Here is an 18,490-nt window from a genome sequence, read left to right on the forward strand (position 1 = left end):
GCGTGCTGCTGAGAAAAGAGCCACAGGAACCGCGAGGTAATTTTGACAGGCTTCTCCTTCTGCTTTCAAGGCTTGAAACAACACACCAGCTTCCAGATGCTTCCCGGCCATCCCGACGTCTCTTGAGCGCCGCTCGGACGTTTACATCCAGGCGGTTTCACCGCTCTGCTCGGCTGCTCTGTTTGTGCTGGATGGCGAGCGGTCTGCTGTACCTCACACCCCAATCATAACCAATCACGTGTATTTCCTGGATATGTAAACTCGCCCCCACACACGGAGACACACACACACACACACACACACACACACACACACATAAGTACAAATGTATGTGCAGCTCTTTAAAGTAAGGAAGCCATCAAAGATCATTCTGTAATATGCGGGTGTTGTATATACACCCAAAGAGGGGAGCACAGAGTTAAAAGAAAGCATGTTTATGTAACACAATCACTTTTGTAACACAGTTTATGATGCTTGATTCCATCCACTCTTTCTCAATGTTATTAAACTGTACAGGACTGTTTTCCTTCCCTACCTCCCTGGTTTTTAGACACATTGCTTTAGCACAGCACACACTGTGCCTCCTGACGACACCCGGGTTCTGTAACTCTGCTCTGCAGGCTCTCTGGGGAAATCATCAGCACTAATAGGAAACATCCTGCAAATCACACACATGCACACACTCAGAGATGCACGAGAAGAGCTGCTCGAGCTGTTGCTGAGCAAGGCAGTCGCACCTGGAGGAGCTGCGGGTTTCGTGCGTCGTCTTTTGAAATGTTTGCGTCGACTTTAAGCGGGAGCTCTGCAAAGATACAGTTAATTAATGAATTCCCGGGATCATGGATTGGTTCAGTGGAAGCACATTTGTCTTGACTAAAGATGTAGCAACACTGGTATTCTTACTAAACCGTATTCAGTTTTATTGCTTCTTAAAAGTATCTCCAGATGTGCTTATTTTCACAATTACCTGAAAGATGCATCACTGGTTTAAACGTCATTGTGTTGCTTGCATTTGTTGCATAGCTGAACAACAGCAGTACATCAAGGTCTATAAAATGTAATCTCGAGGTTTTTAAAGAGAACCGCTCGATGGTGAAAGAGCTCACAGAACATAAACACAAGAGGACGATGCTATCACACGGCTTTGATACTCTCACCAAAGTGTGAACCGTGACCGCTCGAAACAGAGCTGGTGATGTGTCACATTGACCGCGTGGTGACCAGCACTGCCCGTCTTCCCACGAGGGACGTCAAAGGAGCTGAGAAGTTGATTTTGTTTCCAGTAAGAAAGCCAAGATGGGTTTGTCAGCAGGACCATGAGGCTTAACCTAACATGAGCTAAGAGGGTTCGGCCGGGACTCGGGATGATAAATAGGTGAAAAATAATGGAGGCAGTAAAGTGTAATCATAATATCAGGGAACGTCTTAAGAGAAGAACAGCGCTTGCACTTTCACTGAACTTTGTCGTACACGTTGTTTGTATGCAGTAAAACAAACACTCGGTGTCCTTTGACCTTTTCAAAACATGATGTGATATGACTTCAATTATATGACAGAATTGTGACAAAGCCGTCCATGACTGTTTGCAGGATTATTCATTCATTAATCAGATTCATGTTTACATTTCCCACCCTTCATGACACATCTCTAGTTTCCCAGCGACCCAGACCTTCGGAGTGACATACCTCAGCGTCTAAATACAAATCGAGGGCTTGTTACTCACCCGTCTCTCGTGCCGTCCATGGCAGCCAGCGGGGACAGGTGGTGAGGGCTGCCGAGGTCTCGATCCAGTCGGTGCTGTCGGGTCGGCAGGTCAGCGGTGGAGCCAGAGTTGGGGGTGGGGGTGAGCAGCTCCACTGGGGCGCTGTGATGGGGGGTACTGGAGCCAGTGTACAGGCCTGAAAGACAAACAAAGCTAATTCGGTAAACGTGCCAAATAAACTCAAGGCCCCCGTGCTTCATCTCTCCCTCGAGCAAATTAAAAGCCATTTCATGGCAACAGGATTTTGTTTTGGCAACTTTCATCCAATCAGTGTGCTTTGTAAAATAAAAAGTTCTGTGTTTGCGCTGTGTGTAATTTAGGGTACATTGTTTGTGCTGCCACAGGGACTCGCCTTGTTTGTCCTTTTTCGTATTACACAATAATAAACTAAAATGTTACATGTGTTCAGTGACTTTGAACAGTAGGTCCTTTAAAGCTACAAATATATGATATAAGGAAATCTGCAGAAGAGCATGTGATAATCTGCTGACTGTTCCAATATGTCTTTTACTTTTTGATCATTTCAGTTTTTCCAAATGATATTACAGTTACATGTTGTTGATGCACCGGTCTGTGGGGGCATTATTATCTTCTTTTACTGGTTGCATGTTGCCAACCTTTTCTACTGTTTCAAGCTGCAAACTGTTATTAAATACGGACTCCTTTTCTTCTTTGCAAACTAGGAACTGCAAATAATAACTGTCACAACTGTTTTTACTATTATTAGGGCTGCCACGATTTGTCGACTAGTCACGATTACGTCGACTATCAAAATAATCGTTTGTGGCAGCCCTAACTATTATTATCTTCAGCGAAGATGCTTCCAAAGCCCAATTTGACAACAAAAAACGGGCTGTTTTGTCCAAAAATGAATCCCAGGGGTGTTCATTTTAAAAGGATAAAACAAACGAGTGGAACTGTTACTGTCTTACTGCTGTTAACATGTGGCTAGTTAGACTTTGGAGATCCACACGACTGTGCACAAGTCTTGAGCCTTCCCTCATTTCTGTATATTTTGGTTCCACTGGCGCTCTCGTAATTTTCTAACGCTTCATTTAACACGGGTCCACCGGCAGGCCCATTTTACAAGCACTTTTTAAATGATCCCAACTCCACTGCTGTTTGTGCTGGAGACAAAATCCACCTTGTTTCAGAAAGAAGAGAAGACAAACTTTATGTTTGGTGTACTACGGTATCACAAGGCACTGTTCGAACACAGACAGGAAAAAAATCAGCCACATTCACATTACCATACATGTATCCCTCAGACCTGCATAAATCTTGGTCAATAAAGGGTTAAAGATGTCTTGAGCAACAGTTCTCCAGGATTTCTGAAGGTCTGTAAAAGTCGTTCTTTGGACATTGGTGCTTTTTCAAGGTCAAGGTCAAGGTCAAATTTATTTATATAGCACATTTCAAACAGCCGATGCTGCACAAAGTGCTTAACAATATAAAAATGGTATTAAAAAGCAACACTGTAATACAATAATAACAATAAAAAACAATAATAGGACAATAAAAGTATTAAAACAATAACTAAACTAATTCAAATAAGACCAAAATACTTGGGTCATAGTGTGTTAAAAGCCAGGGCATAGAAATGTGTCTTTAGTAATGATTTAAATTGCTCAAGTGTTTGTGCAGATCTAATATTTAAGGGGAGACTATTCCAAAGTCTGGGACCTGCCACAGAGAAGGCTCTATCACCACGGGATTTGAGATTAGTCCGTGGGATTTTTGACTCATTTTCAGTCAAGTCATTGAACCCAACCGTTTTCAGAGGAAGACGTCAAACAACTTAAAAAATGAGCCTGTCACAAAAACACATATTTTATTCTAATTTCTTTAGTTAAAAAAAGGCCAAAAAATTAACAGTCTGACTTACACAAAATAGTATTTTTTGCACCAACGAGGTGATTCTCACACAGCTATAAAACTTGGCATTTGTTGACATGGTGTTCAGTGTGTGCTCACAGAACTTGAACAAACTGAAGAAGCGGAGGACGTGCCAGGCCTAAAAAGAAAAAACCACCACCAAAATCTACACCAGATGGACAGTATCTCAAAGTCATGTTTCTACCAGTTTAATTTAATCAAAAATCATCATCCACAGGGACGAGAACTGCCTGCCCCACTCTGGACAGTCTTGTTAAGCAAGAGTCAACTTGATCTTTCCTTTTTTTCCTCTTTGCATCTTCTGCTAAGTTTAGCAGCTGATTTCTTTCCCAGCATCCAAACAGCGAGAAGCACATTGACTGTCTGGGGCAGTTAACCGGCAACGAGAGCAGAAGACGGGAGGAGATGAAAGGAAGAGGAAAGATGGGTGCTCCTGGTTTTTGCAGTTTTCAGGCCAGCTGTTCTCAAGTGGAAGCATGCCGAGGCCTGATCTGACAGCGCTCTGAAATGGTTACAAGCTTGATTCATTACCCCGAAATCATCAATCACAGACCTTAAATGTTTTCCCCTTTAGCCCCAACATCTGGTAGCACACCGGCAAAACAGTCGACAAATAATGGCTGTGATTGCCTCAATTTCATCACCAGTTCCTTGTGGAGGAAGACAAAAAGGATCTGATGTTGCTCTTTAAGAGTTAGAGTGGGATTATGTACCAAAGACGCTGTCGAGCGGATTTGAAAAGCTTCTTGTTGAGTTCAGGAAGAAATCTCTGTGAGAAGAAACTGAGAGGATAGCAGCAGGAGCACATAAACCTCTGTACTCAACTATGATGAGTCCTTCCTCTGGTTAATCAGGGAACACTCTAATTATGCTCTATAAAACAGAGAGGGGGGGTTCTCGTAACTCTTGCTGCAGACATGTGAATAGGAACAGACTTATAAGCAGTGAACAGGAAAACAAGTTTAGCTCTGACTGGAAGCATGACTCATTTTCTGCTCCACAAGTGTTAATGATGGGATGGCTGCCCACTTTGGCCCACTACTTACATGCATCCTATTGGCTCTAGAACAAAGAGAAAGTCGTGTAAATAGAGATCCTGAAGTCTAACCTTTTCTGACCTCGAATAACACGGCGTCCTTGACTGCTTTAGCTCCTCTGGGGCTTTAAACGATTTAAACCAAGACAGAAAGCAACATCTCTCAGAAAGAGAGGGGAGCAGAGGTAAAGAGCCAAGAAGTTGAGCTTTCATGGTCATCAACGGTGCGCCGAGATCCAGCAACAATAACAGACAACAGTGGGGAGCCTGGCTGTGGTAGAGGCAGAAAACAAGGACAGATGTGTCCATAAAGGGAGGAAGCTGCAGGGATCTCTCTCGTCTTTAGGATGGTTATAATCCATTTATCTCTCTCTTGTTCCCAATTCAGTGTGGTGCTGACTTTTAGTGACGGTCAAACTCATCAGTTAGAAAAATGGAAGTTTAAAAGAAGCTTAAAGGCCACATGTGATGAATAAACTTTTCCAGTTCTAGTGGCTGCTAATGGTTTTTGCAGTCTTTGCATGACAGGGAGACAGGTTAACATGACATGGTTATGAAATCCAAACCAAACAAACAAAAGCACAAGGCTGTAACACTTCCCTTATAAACTCAAGTATGGACTAACGGCTAAAATGTTGATATAAAATCTGCACGAGCAATTAAAGTTCAATTATGTGGTGTGGATTGTTTATCTTTTGACCAAAGGCACCACCAAGTATGATTTTCACTGCCTGAGAGTGCAGAATTACCACAATACATCTGCAGGAATGTTGACATGGCTGCTGATTACCACCAATGACTCGGTGATTGCTTTGCCAGGTGTTGGGATTTCTGGCGGTCTGGACCTCACTTGCTGGCGTGCTCTTCTGCTTTGGAACAAATACTCCCTGGGCTTCGATGTTTTGAGATGTGGCCAGTCGATTTCACTCATATTTGAAATTGTTTAACCATGAATGATGTTGCTACTACTGGTGACACATTATATTTTGTATTTATGCCACATGTTTTCTTACCGAACTTCAATTTTTGTTCGTTTTATGAGAAAAATAAGTGGAAAGTTGAGATGTTTTATTGGTAAAGAAACCGATTAATTAAGAGATCAATTATTAGAGGAAGATCTGAGAATGACAGATGACAGGTGTGTACCTGTGAACATGTCTTGGCCCAATGCAGGAGAATGGCCATCTTTGCCATTGTAGAGGTGCTGCGTAGAGGTGGAGCTCTGGAGGTGCTGCATGGACAGACAGTCGCTCAGGACATCCTGCTCCAGGTGAGGGCAGGGCCGAAGCTGAGAAAAACAAGCAACGATAAGAATAAACTTCAAATGCTTACAAGAAATGATGATGAGTCATTTAAATGGAGAGAACTCCATCTGATCTGCAAGATTACTCAATCGAAGAACAAGACGACTTCAGTTTGGCCTGTTCGTGGCTTGGACCTCGTGTGTGTGAGAGCGTTCGCTTCATCTTTTTGCAATAATGTGATTGTAATGTTGATCTGAAACAGTAAATCAGCAAATGAGAATAGAATTGTCAGTCAGGGGGAACCGGGGGAAAGATCATATGTTCTTTTTTGAGTCATGCGTTGGCCTTAGACATAATTGGTATGAACTCAGAGCCAATGTGAGATTGCTCCTGTTTCTTTCCCTGCCAACTTTAATGGGGGCAACTGAAGACACATTTCAGCGAGATCACACGGCACAAAGATAAAATTCAAACCAAATGAAACCTGTGTCAGTTGACAAAATGAGACATCTGCCTTATGGATCGGTGGAATAGCTGAACTCTGTTGTATACATTACTGGATTTCTATGTAATAAAACATTATAGCTGCTGAGGTACACACAGGACTTCTGCCAAGATGTAAAAAGAGAGAATAGGATAGTATAGCTGACTATCTGATGTAGGCACAAAAACAGACTTCAGACTCCAGTGTATAAAGCAAATATGGCCACCGAGAAATAAGACACTGACTAGAGAACAGTGGAATCGACCTACGATCCTACTGGCATCTGCTTATACACCGTTACAGAGACAAGGATCAATGACAACCAGTTACTGTTAACCTCATCCTCTATTCAACACAACATTTACTGACAAGTTAAAGGAGAGTGATGGCAACGGTCCTGGTGAAGAATCCACTGCTGCAGGAGCTTCATAAACTAAACTGATATTTACATAGTGCTTTTCGGATTATATGGGCCAAAACACTTTACACAACAGGAGAAACGCTTTTTCTGCACATACAACATTTTATGTATTGCACAAACACACCAATAACTTCCTCAGGGTCAACCTGGGGTTTTGGTTGAGCAGGCAACCACATGCTGTAAGGCCAGAAAGCAGCGGCCGGGGTTCGAGTCCAACCCGCAGCCCTTTGCTGTGTGTCTTCCCCCCCCCTCTCGCTCTTTTGTGTCCATCTCCACTGTCACTGTCCAATAAAGGCAAAAGCCCCCACCGACACACACACACATGGGGGGTTTAGGATCTTTGGTTTGGGGAAGAGCAGAGGTTAGAACCACTGACCTTCTAATTATTCTTATTAAACATAATGACCACACAGGCTAACAGCACAGGCTCAGACCTGCTTTGCAGAATAAAAGGGATGCTTTTTTTAAAAAATGACTTTTTGGTGTATTTTGATGTTGCAGATTTGCAGCTGCAGATTTTGTCAGTTCCACATCCATGACGTGAATCTCCCACACTGTATAATCTGCACTGGTCACTCCACTGTATTGATATTTATATTTAGAAAAAGTGCAATACTGTAACAACTGCCACAAAAAACAAAAACTGTTGTACTGTTTAGTTTGTACTGCTGCTCATTCCTGTGCAATATCTGTGTGTACATATATTTATATATCTACACATATACATATATTTAGTCAGTTAACTGAAAATCTCTTTTTTCTTTTACTACACCTTATTAATATTTTGCTCTTACTATTTTTCTATTTATTTTTTATTATTTTATTTTATTACATTTTTTTCTACTGTACCATTCTGCTGAGTGATTGTCTGCTGCTCGTCAAATACATTTCATTGCGATGTTGACCCTGTGCTAACTTGCATATGACAAATAAAACTGAAAACTGAAAACACTTCACCAAAGATCTGGGGACCGAGCGAGCACAGTGATGATCTGAGCTTTGTGACATGGCGTGCTATCCTGCAGCCACCAGGAGATGGGCACACTCTGTGATGGGAATGATCAGAAACGATACTCAGGCTGTGGTGACTGAATTTTGGTCACTTGGTACTAAAGTGTGACAAGAAAACACCCCCCCACATCATTAAAACACCATCAGCCTGAATGGCTGGTACAAGGCAGGAAGGAGCAATGCCAAATTCTGAATGTTTTATCTGAATGCAGAAAGGGACACTCATCAGACTAGGCAACGTTTTTCTAATCTCTTGTTGGCCAACTTTGGTGAGCCTGCACAATTTGTAACCTGACAGGAGCGGTACCTCACGTGGTCTTCTGCTGCTGTCGACCATCAACTGTGTTGTAATGAGTGGTTATTTGAGTCACTCTTGCCTTCCTATCAGCTCAAAGCAGTCTAGTTATTGTCATTTGACCTCTTGCATCAACAGAGAACTGCGGTTCAGTGGACATTCTCTCTTTTTAGAGCGTTCTCTGTAGAGATGGTTGTGTTTGAAAATCTGCTGAATCGACGGCACTGCTAGTTGATTCAGCTACTTAACAGTGAAACTTGTAATAGTAAAACTAATCTCTACAGTTTGTGCAGAGCAACACTTTTTAAATGAAAAATTTGTATTTTATGTTTATACTTGGCCAACATCTATTATAAGCAGGCTTAGTTTAAACCAAAGAGCAGCTGGTGCAACTCTTAAACATTTGAATCCAATATGCGAGTTTCTTTCATCATTAAATGTATATCAAGTTTGTGTTTTTGTAATCGTGCTGAGATAATAACTATGCTGACTAATACATATTTTTCAGTTGAGTGTATAATAATAATAATAATAATGAGTGATAACTTCATGATGCCAAGAGGCATAAAACCCTGGCAGTGTTGCTGTGGACCCTCTGAACGACTGAAGTCAAGTGTCGGTACTCGATTTGCAGGCAAGGACAAAGTCATCCAAGATTTTCTTTTATTTTCCAACATCACTGCAACCCTCTCAGTCTGTTTGTCCATCTGTCTGAGTTCTGATATTGTGGTCAGTTTGTGGGTGGAAACCTTGTTCAGCAGCAGTATCATCCCATCTACTCGACTCTCAGATTATTCCCTCAGAGTTCATTCAGAGCAGTAAGTGAACAGATTATTTTATCTGTGGCTTGTATCTTTTAAGATTCTGGCTTTGCTGAAAAGTCAAATCACAAGTGATTTAACTCCTCCCCCCAAAAAAGCTAAACCTAACAGCTTTACAGCTGGCATTTTCCATGTTTTGATTTCACATTTAGATGCCGTAAATCAGTAAATGTGTCCTTGTGGGGATTCTTAAGACAGCCCTGCAAAGCATTCATTGCAAGTAATTGGGGCTCTGCTTTCTCCACAGCGACACTCTTAAAGTTTTTTTTTTCCTGCTTTGGGCCAAATCCAAGAGTGGAGTAAGAGCGTTTGTTTGACATTTGTCCATAACATCTGGCCACTGGGGTATTCTGCACTACAGCTTATTAACAATGCTACAAGCACACATGTGTTTCCCTTTACGACACTAAGCAAAGAAACACATCATCCAGCCTGCCACTATCCAGCCCTTTACACAACAATGGGCCCTTTCTCTCTCTTATTTACCCACTTTCAGTTAGGGAAAGAATGGGCTTTTGACCACAAGCATGATGAAATGTGGTCAAACCTGATCTATTGTTGGGGAAATGATTCTAAAGATACTCCACTACACAGCTAAATGCTTCAAAACCCCTCAGTTAGAGCAACTTGATGGATCTGCAGATAATGTGACCTAAGAAAGAACAAATCTTGTTAAAGTTGCAGCTCTACCCGAATGACCCGAATAAGGTCATGCAGGAAACTAGCTGCAGAAAAAGATCAGCTTGAGCTGCAAAATTTCATTTCATTTTTTATTTATTTCACACACAGTTTTATCCTTTCATACACACAAACCAGGCTTTCCCTTGATATAACACGGCAACCATGAGTGAAAAGGAGAAGGAAGAAGAAAATATTCTTATTAAACCCTGCCCCCCCCATCTACATTTCAACTAGTGGGCACCATTAACCAATGAACACGTGAGCATTTATCAGACCAAACAGCAAATACCTCAGCACATAATAACAAGGAGAAAATAAATAAATAAAATAAGGAGTTAGCTCGAATTTATTGCGTATTCTTCATATTGATTTATCGTTTTAAACATGTAACACTTTTTAAAACAATGTAAAACTCTTAAGATTATAATGAAATCAAATCAAATCACTTTTATTGTCACATCACATGTGCAGGTACACTGGTACAGCACATGCGAGTGAAATTCTTGTGTGCGAGCTTCACAAGCAGCAGAGTTGTGCAAAAATACAATAACGTAAAACAAGCAAAATATAAGAATGGCTAAATCTGAGACTAATAAATATATGTACAATATATAATAGTATATGCATTACTGGATGTGTATACTAAATATGTTTTTCTACGTGTGTGTGTGCACATATTTTACAAATTAAATAGAGTAAGCAATAAAATAAAATATATTAAATATACAGAGGTTGGTAGTTGGATATTGTGCAAAACAGTGGCATTAATGGACAGTATGTAGTGCATAATGTTGAAGTTCTAGTAGTGGAGGTGAGGTGTCTATGAAGTGTTCAGCAGTCTGATGGCCTGGAGGAAAAAGCTGTCTCTCAGTCTGCTGGTACGGGACCGGATGCTGCAGAACCTCCTTCCTGATGGAAGAAGTCTGAACGGAGGTTCTGCAGCATCCGGTCCTGAAGAGAGTTCCACAGTCGTATACCCGTAACCGTGGTCCCAGCGAGCTGATGCTTAAAATGATATTTCCTTCAGCTGTCCTCACCTCCCAAACACAGGTAATATATTATTTTTAGCCTTAAACATAATTAATAATGTCCGTAGTTTCACTAAACCTTCTACTTTCAATAGTTTCGATTTTATAAACAATTTATTTAAGAATAAATGAACCATGACGCAGCAGTTTTTAAGTGTCCACTGGCTTTAATTTGCTACTTAAAAATGAAGAAAACAACAAATGTCAGCGGTAACAGCTGACATACTTTTGGTTCCTCTATGATGTTTCTTTTTAAACCTCTGACTACACACAGGTGTTTTGTCCTGTTTCTCACTCTAGCAGAGAGTGTCTTACCTTCCTACGCACCTGTTGCTCTTTGGCTGAGTGGATCTTGACGTGTTTGCGTAGGGAGCTGGGATCCGTGTAGCGCTTGGTACAACCGGAGATCTGACATGCATACGGTTTCTGGGAGGAGGGAGGAAATATTTCTGTTCAGTTATCAGAGCAAAATGTATAAATGTAGCTTTTCTAATAACAGAGACACAGAATAATATAAGCAGCTAAAAAAGAAAATTGTAAAGGAAAGGAGAAAAATTAACATGCAGTAAATATGAAACTTATGTAAGTAAAGGCAAAGATAAAGTCCTACCTTTCAGCTGAGAAAGACACATAATGTGAGGTAAAAGGAAGACCAGACAAAGGATGAAAAGAAAAGACAATCAGTTGACAAAAATTTGAATACCACAACATCTCTTTGGTTATTAGTTTTTCAGGGTTTAAAGCATCGTATTTCACTTGCAGTTGCACTCACTCAGCAATGAAACCCATCTCTCTTGCTACTGACAGCACCGATACTGCATGATTAATAATGTATAAAGACTTAAAGACAAACACTATAATATATCAGCGCAAGAAATACACTCACTGGCCACTTCATTAGGTACCGCTCGTTAATGTAAATGTCTAATCAGCCAATCACACGGCAGCAACATATAGACGTGTTCAAGACAACCTGCTGAAGTTCAAACTGAGTATTTCAGAAACTGCTGATCTACGGACATTTTCCTGCACAACCATCTCTACGGTTTACATAGAACGGCCTGAAAACAGAAAACATTCAATAAGACACAGAAATGCCTTTTTGATGCAAGAAGGTAACAGTAACTAAAGAAGAACATCTATGAATGCAGATCACATAAAACCCTGAATAAGATTGGCTGAAGCTGCAGAAGACCACACAAGGTGCCCATCAGCAAGAACGAGAACAGGAAACTACGACCTCACTGCAACATTTTGAAGGTAGGGTCAGGATTGATGTGAGCAACCTGAAAGCATGAATCCTTCATGCCTTTATCAACAGTTCAAGCTGGTTGGTGCTGCTGTAAAAGTGTGGGGATGTTTTCTGGGCACATGTATAAATGACACAGCCTATCTAATTATTGCTATCCTGTATATAACAATATTCATGGACCAAAATCTCTGAATTATGTTTCCAGTACTCGAGTTTTATGCCATGAAGAATTAGGTAGTCCAACCCTGTATTAGAAGGCGTACCTAATAAAGTAGCTAGTGAGTGTATAAATGATCTTATTCAACCATGTTGAGGAGTATTCTTAATAATTAAGCATTTATGTGATTATGCACACTGCATACACCGTGATGGAGTACACCACTTTCATTTCACATTTTTCTAATTAAAATGAAGGATGGTGATAGAGATTTTTTTACTTTTTACATTCAGTAACATAAGTTTTACAGACTTTATTATCTCTGCACTTTAACGTTTTCTCTAAGTAACCTGTTGTCATCCCAAAGTGCTTATAATGCCACTCATCTCTGTTTGTTTTGCCAAGAAACCGACTCGATACAGCGCAGAGCGCCGACTTTAAAAGAAAAATAAAAGAGTGAAGTAAAACTTCTGTGTAGGATAAATATAATTAAGCTTTAAAATGATTTTCCTCCTCAGTGTTTCTGGCAGCGCAGCCGACTGGGCAGCACAGTGAAAGCCATCGTGGGGTGTTAATGTGAGGCCATAAGCATCGGGGTCCCAGATTAGCTGTATCGTTTGGACTACTGTGGAAAGAGTGTGCAGTGGAAGAAAATCCCACACTGACAGAATAACACAACGTCTGCATTAACATTTCTACTCTTACTACTTGATAATTTACTGTTACATATAGAAAAGTATTGGTGCACGGCCAGTTCAGTGAAAACAGGGGGAAACATTCTGGTTGCAAAAATACTGCTAAAATTACTTTCTCTGGGAAGAAAATCAAGGGTGACACTGCCTGACCACTGCTACTCTTTTTCTAACCGCTCAGCATTACCAGTGTTCAGTCATGGGAGTAACGGCGTTACTTTTTTCAGTAACGAGTAATCTAACTAATTACTATTCCTATCGTTACAACGCCGTTACCGTTACTAACAAGAAAATGTGGTCCGTTACTATTTTCCAACAAACAGACGGTTGAAGCGGTGTTCAGTTTACCGCGTCTTGTATCAGTTGCACAGAAGTAGCTGTAAGTCATCTGGGCGCTGCAGCTTTAAGCAGCTGCGTGCTCACGCGGATCACTTTCTGCCCGACGATCACTTTTTGGCACAACACCTGAATTTAGTTTTCCTATTTATTTCTAAACAATTAAATTTTAATAAATGGACTGGTACTGACAATCAAATCAAGCACTCATAGCTTATAAGTCTTATTCAGTCAGTCAGACACATTCATGCAGTACTTTTGATGCTTTGGAGGCAACTCTTGGTTCTTACTCCAAAATAATAATAATAATAATAATAATAATGATGATGGATTGCATTTATATAGCGCTTTACAATTCCACTATTCATTCACACACTGGTGGAGGCAGCTACAGTTGCAGCCACAGCTGCCCTGGGGCAGACTGACAGAAGCGAGGCTGCCATATCGCACCATCGGCTAAACCGATAAAAATACAGACTAGAGGAACAAAAATTGACCCACTGAGCTTTAGCATTGTAGGCTCTACCATGTAAGCCACAGCTGCCCCCTTTATAAAGGGACTTAGGTCCATTATATACAAATTTGAAATACTCCTTCAAATAACTACTCAATAATACGCACACTTACACACCTTGAACTCAGAAATGTAATCAGAAATAAAAATGGTGCAGAAAACCATCAACGTGCATGAAAAGCAGTGGTGCATAATTGTGTATGCTTGGTAGGGAATGGTGGTAGGGTAGATTGATCTGTAATGGCGCAAAGCAGAATATTTGCATCTAAAATAGGATATAGCATAAGTAGAACATAGAAATACATTAAAAATTACACAAAATTCAAGTAAATGAGTACTTAATTACAGTCGCGCTCTCACCCGATGGTGTTGGGCACTGTACGATTAAAAGTGCTCTAGTCCAGCGTTTTGCTGGGAGGCACATATTGAGCTGGTTGTTTCAAATCAGATTTAAGTAATCTTTCAAACGCAGACTGTAGATTCAGATGTCAGAAAAAAATTATTGGGATTCGATTTATTGACTTAAAGGGGAAAAAAGTAAAAAATCTCTCCCTTGCAGAGGAAACCCAACGTACTTAAGAATATAATTTGAGCCCAACAACTTCTTTACTCCCTAGCTGTGCTGGCATACGGATGGTGATAAAGTGGGTGGTAAATTGGTGGGGCTACTGAGACATGACGAGTGGCAGCAATGGCTGACTCAACCTTTCCTTCTCGCTCCACGGGTCAGAGAAACAGACAAAGCTCTGTCTGAGCCTGCAGTCCCAATCCAAGCCTGTTATGGCACAAGCTGCAACTTGGCCAAATGACACTGATCTTTTAATGATCTGTGGCATGTCACTGCAAGAGGAAAGTGGGTGAGAATGCCACACGGCTCACTGACTGACAGCAAGTTAAAGTCTAACACTGTCACGATGTGGAAATAGGCATTTGAATGTTGTAAAATCAGAGCAGGGATACCGCACGATATGCACACTCACGCACACTCACGCACACTCACGCACACACCGAGGGGACGTTCAAAAAGTCACGTTTATTGTTGGCAGCCGTAGTCTGTGTTTGGTTGTGTATGATCATGGAGACGCCTACTACAGCAGGAACTAAAACAAAGGTGGTTTGGATTACTCTGTCAAGTGTTTACATGTCTGAACGTGGGCAGAAGTTACCAAATGAAATGAAATGAATGAAACTATACAGCGATGTATTATTGAAAGTTCAAAGATCAGTGTGGGCGCTAAGTAGAGGGCAACAGAAGTCGCCTCTGCCCACCTTCACACTCCTGCCAAACAGTCTTTTTTTTTTTGTCCTTTTTTTAAAGCATCCTGATCCATCCTGACATTGAGGCTGATGTGATGCAATTGCAGCACGGTATCCAGATAAGTTCCTCAAACTAATCCCGAAATGGATTTCAAAGAAAGTGAATGACGACATATGCAAACATCAGTAGTTCAGATTAAACACTCTGGTGAAACGCTGGGAGGAGGGAGGTGAGAGAGCAGAGGCTTGGATTCTGACCGTGTCCAGGTGAGTGCGCTGATGCTTGGCCCGATCGCTGGAGTTGCTGAAAGCTTTCTGGCAGCCAGGGTGCTGGCACAGGTACGGCTTCTCTCCTGTGTGGCTCCTCAGGTGGATCTTCAGATTCTCCAGACGAGAAAACGCTTTGTTACAGCCCTCGAACTGTGGAGGAGGGGAGACAGAGATTAGAGCACAAAGGCAACCACACTTTGGCAGGTATGCACAGGACCACACAGGAAAAATAAGCAAAAAGCCCACATGCATGCACACAAAAGAATTGAAATCAATCAGTGTAAAGCTGGCAAACGTTAGAACCGTGTGGGTTGTGTATATGTGTGTGCATGTGACTCAGAGATAAGTTGTTTCCTTCAGTCTCATAATTACTCACACAGATGGAGCTCACTGTAAACGATATATTAACTAGTTATGGAAAAGAAATTAAATACTTAAAGAAAACCTTTTACGCTGTTACGGTGGGAGATGCTCAGATTAAACACGAGGATAGCAACTTGTGATTCACAAGCTCAGGCTTCAAACCTTTCGGTTACAAGGGTCAGCCAATCAGAAGAAAGTTGGCTTAAATGCAACTTTGCAAACAATTTGTTTTGCACTAAGACTCAATACCAGAGAAATAAAGATTATGTTGAACTCACTCGTGCAAAGCCACTCTAGTAAAGCAGAGAATAAAAGATGGACCTGGGAATTAGCAGAAACTGTCCACTTTAATAATGTGGGTGGTGTAAGTGCGAGCATTTTTTTTCCATGGCTATTATGTTGCAGATCCAAAGACCTTTGTTGAAAAGCACATCCACTTGAAAAACAGCCGCATTCATGGCAGTGCTCTTGTCTCGAGGCTGCCATCTAAATTGCCGGGAAACTGGAGTGTGCCGTACAGCAGCAGTTAATGGGCTGTAATGCATAGCATGAGATAAGTGTGCTGCTGTGTATAGTTCATTAGACTGACAAGTGACAGTGACTGTAAACAAGCTCATAGCCGACCCAGCTTGGCTCATTTGATCCCGACCACTCTGCCAATGAACACCACAGATTTGTTAACATGTGAATGATTCATGAAGCTTCTCGCATATCCGCTTCTTCTCTTAAGGAGAAAACACAGCAGGCTGGTGGAAAGGGCAGTCCCCATCAAAGCCCCCCTACAGTGGATGCTGTGTAAAGAGTCACAAAGTCTACTGGTGCACAGTAGAAAAGGAAGTTCAGCTCACTGGTACTTTTTTCTATTTACTTGTACGTACCCTCATGCACTTTACTATCACTCGGTATAAAAGCAAAAGCTGTGTCAGGACTCTTCTTCTGAACAGTCATTTTTCTGTCACCCAGTGAGGGCTTCATTCAAACCATGTCAAGAAAATAAAATTTAAAACACTCAGAGTGAGCCAGGAAAGCATCCACTCTGGTCAAAATATGACTATAAAATTCTTAAACCATAAATTTTATACAAAGTCTCATACAGGAAACAATTTTTCCACTCAAAACCAGTTTTGGAAGCGGCCTGAATGGATCTCAACCAAAATAAAACTGCAGCTCCAAGGCTGTTATAGGGGTGTTGTGGCCTTTCTGCTGTATCCATTGTACGCTGACCTTTAGCGAAGCCTCCTGACAACAGGTCAGGTTACAGCTAAGGAGAGAGTGACACCATTTTTCTAACGGTCCTTCAGCTACATCTAGACTCAATACTCATCCCTGGTCTTCTTCATTCACTCGCACAGTGCAGGCAGGACCTTCTATTCACTGAGGCTCCATTTAATATAGGCGAAACCTAAGCCTGACATGGTAGAGCCGTTTTGGGTGACCATGCTGATCTGCAGGTTTATGCATGTGACTGAGCAGCTCAGTAAGAGAGTCCTAATCTGCCCAATTATGGCTACTCAATGCATAGCTCCTCATAAAGTTTGTAAGACCTTTGGGTGGATGACTATGGAACAAAAGCTTCCTTTCACCTTAATAAGTTGCATTTTTCCATTTGATTTCCATCATAATTTGCAAAATAAAAATGAGACTGACTAAAAAATACTGAAAGTTGGTAAAAAAGAAAGAAAGATGGGACTATTAATGCCTTAAAATTGTATTTTCTCACCAAACTGTAGCTGGATATTGGTGGCACTATGATACCTGAGAAACAGTTTCTCATCAGTTTTCAACAATCAGCAATTAAAATGTATTGAAGTTTGAAATGAAGCATTTCCAGCCAAGGTCTGCATAATCTGTACTCGTCTCATTGTGCTGTAAATGGATAAAACTGAGGCCCTCAGGTTAAGTCAACACGTGCCAAAGGGCCCATAAACAAATTCATTCAGTCAAGCTGCAAACTCTGGTTTAAAAATGCAGCTGATAAACCGTCAACGTCTGCGCTTCCTTGTAAGGCCACCTCCAGCTGGATTCAAATGTGACTCAAAGTTCATAGATTCAACTTTACAGCAGAAGTAAACAAGTTCATATGTTTGTTCAATTCTTTGACAAATATGAAGGAAGGATACTGGCTTTCATTTGGTGAGTTAAAACTAGAACATCCATGACATAGTAGTTCATCCGGCTCTTGTACCATTCACAACTCACAGGTTAACGTCCATAAAACAACACATATGTGCTTGACTTGAACACAGTTTGTGTGAAGACCCATTTGGCGATCATTGTGTGCAAGTTTAATTCAATTCGGACCTTTCTAAAGACGGAGTACTGACTCTTGTGAATTCAGGATGGATGGACCCGTTGCCACAGAATGAGCTTATTGGCACTTCAGCCAGATCCATAAAGGTGAGGCTACTTTACACTCCATGGATGCACCTCACAGCCAAATGTGCTCTAGTTAGCTGATACAGCCACTTTTGGCACGGAAAAATTAAAATGATGTAAAACAATCGTAAAATGATAATACACAACAACAAAAGCCCAAACATCTCTGTCAGCACGGTAGCATGTCATGGCGATGATATGGTGCTTAAAACGAGAGCTTCTTTAATAGTATGGAAGTTGTTTGGCTACAAGAGGCTAGATCTCCAACAAAGCACAGTAATAAAATATGGAAGAAAACTGTTACTGACAAAGGTGGAAACAACAAAACTTGAAGCAAAAACACACCGTCGAGTACAGCCGGGCTGTGACGGCTGGAAAGGAGGAGATGCTAGCAGCTGCTGATGTGCAACCCAAAAGTAAACAAATGACTCAAGAAAGGTCTCGCAGGAGACTCGCTGGTTGCACTCCATATGACAGGAAGGTTATTGATGCAATTACATGGAGCTAAAAGAGGGCTTTAAGCAGCTGAATCAAATGTTCGACCCCAGACAACATCCCAGGAATTTTTCAGTTTCCATTTTTTATTATGTGACA

General features: G+C 41.2%; 1 protein-coding gene across 1 annotated transcript in view; it reads right to left on the minus strand.

Moving 5' to 3' along the window:
- The window catches only part of glis1b (GLIS family zinc finger 1b), a 75,622-nt gene that overhangs the window by 7,093 nt on the left and 50,039 nt on the right, over positions 1-18,490 (minus strand). The window contains exons 5-8 of the mRNA XM_085348919.1: positions 15,146-15,307; positions 10,995-11,105; positions 5,841-5,982; positions 1,724-1,898 (exon numbers count right to left, since the gene is read on the minus strand). Coding sequence (XP_085205045.1) covers positions 1,724-1,898; positions 5,841-5,982; positions 10,995-11,105; positions 15,146-15,307 — 590 coding nt within the window. The remainder of the gene's footprint in view (positions 1-1,723; positions 1,899-5,840; positions 5,983-10,994; positions 11,106-15,145; positions 15,308-18,490) is intronic.

Source organism: Diplotaxodon limnothrissa, linkage group LG23 (genome assembly GCF_057381915.1).
Source record: "Diplotaxodon limnothrissa isolate DT_005_m linkage group LG23, D_limnothrissa_male_GT1.1, whole genome shotgun sequence".
NCBI lineage: Eukaryota > Metazoa > Chordata > Actinopteri > Cichliformes > Cichlidae > Diplotaxodon > Diplotaxodon limnothrissa.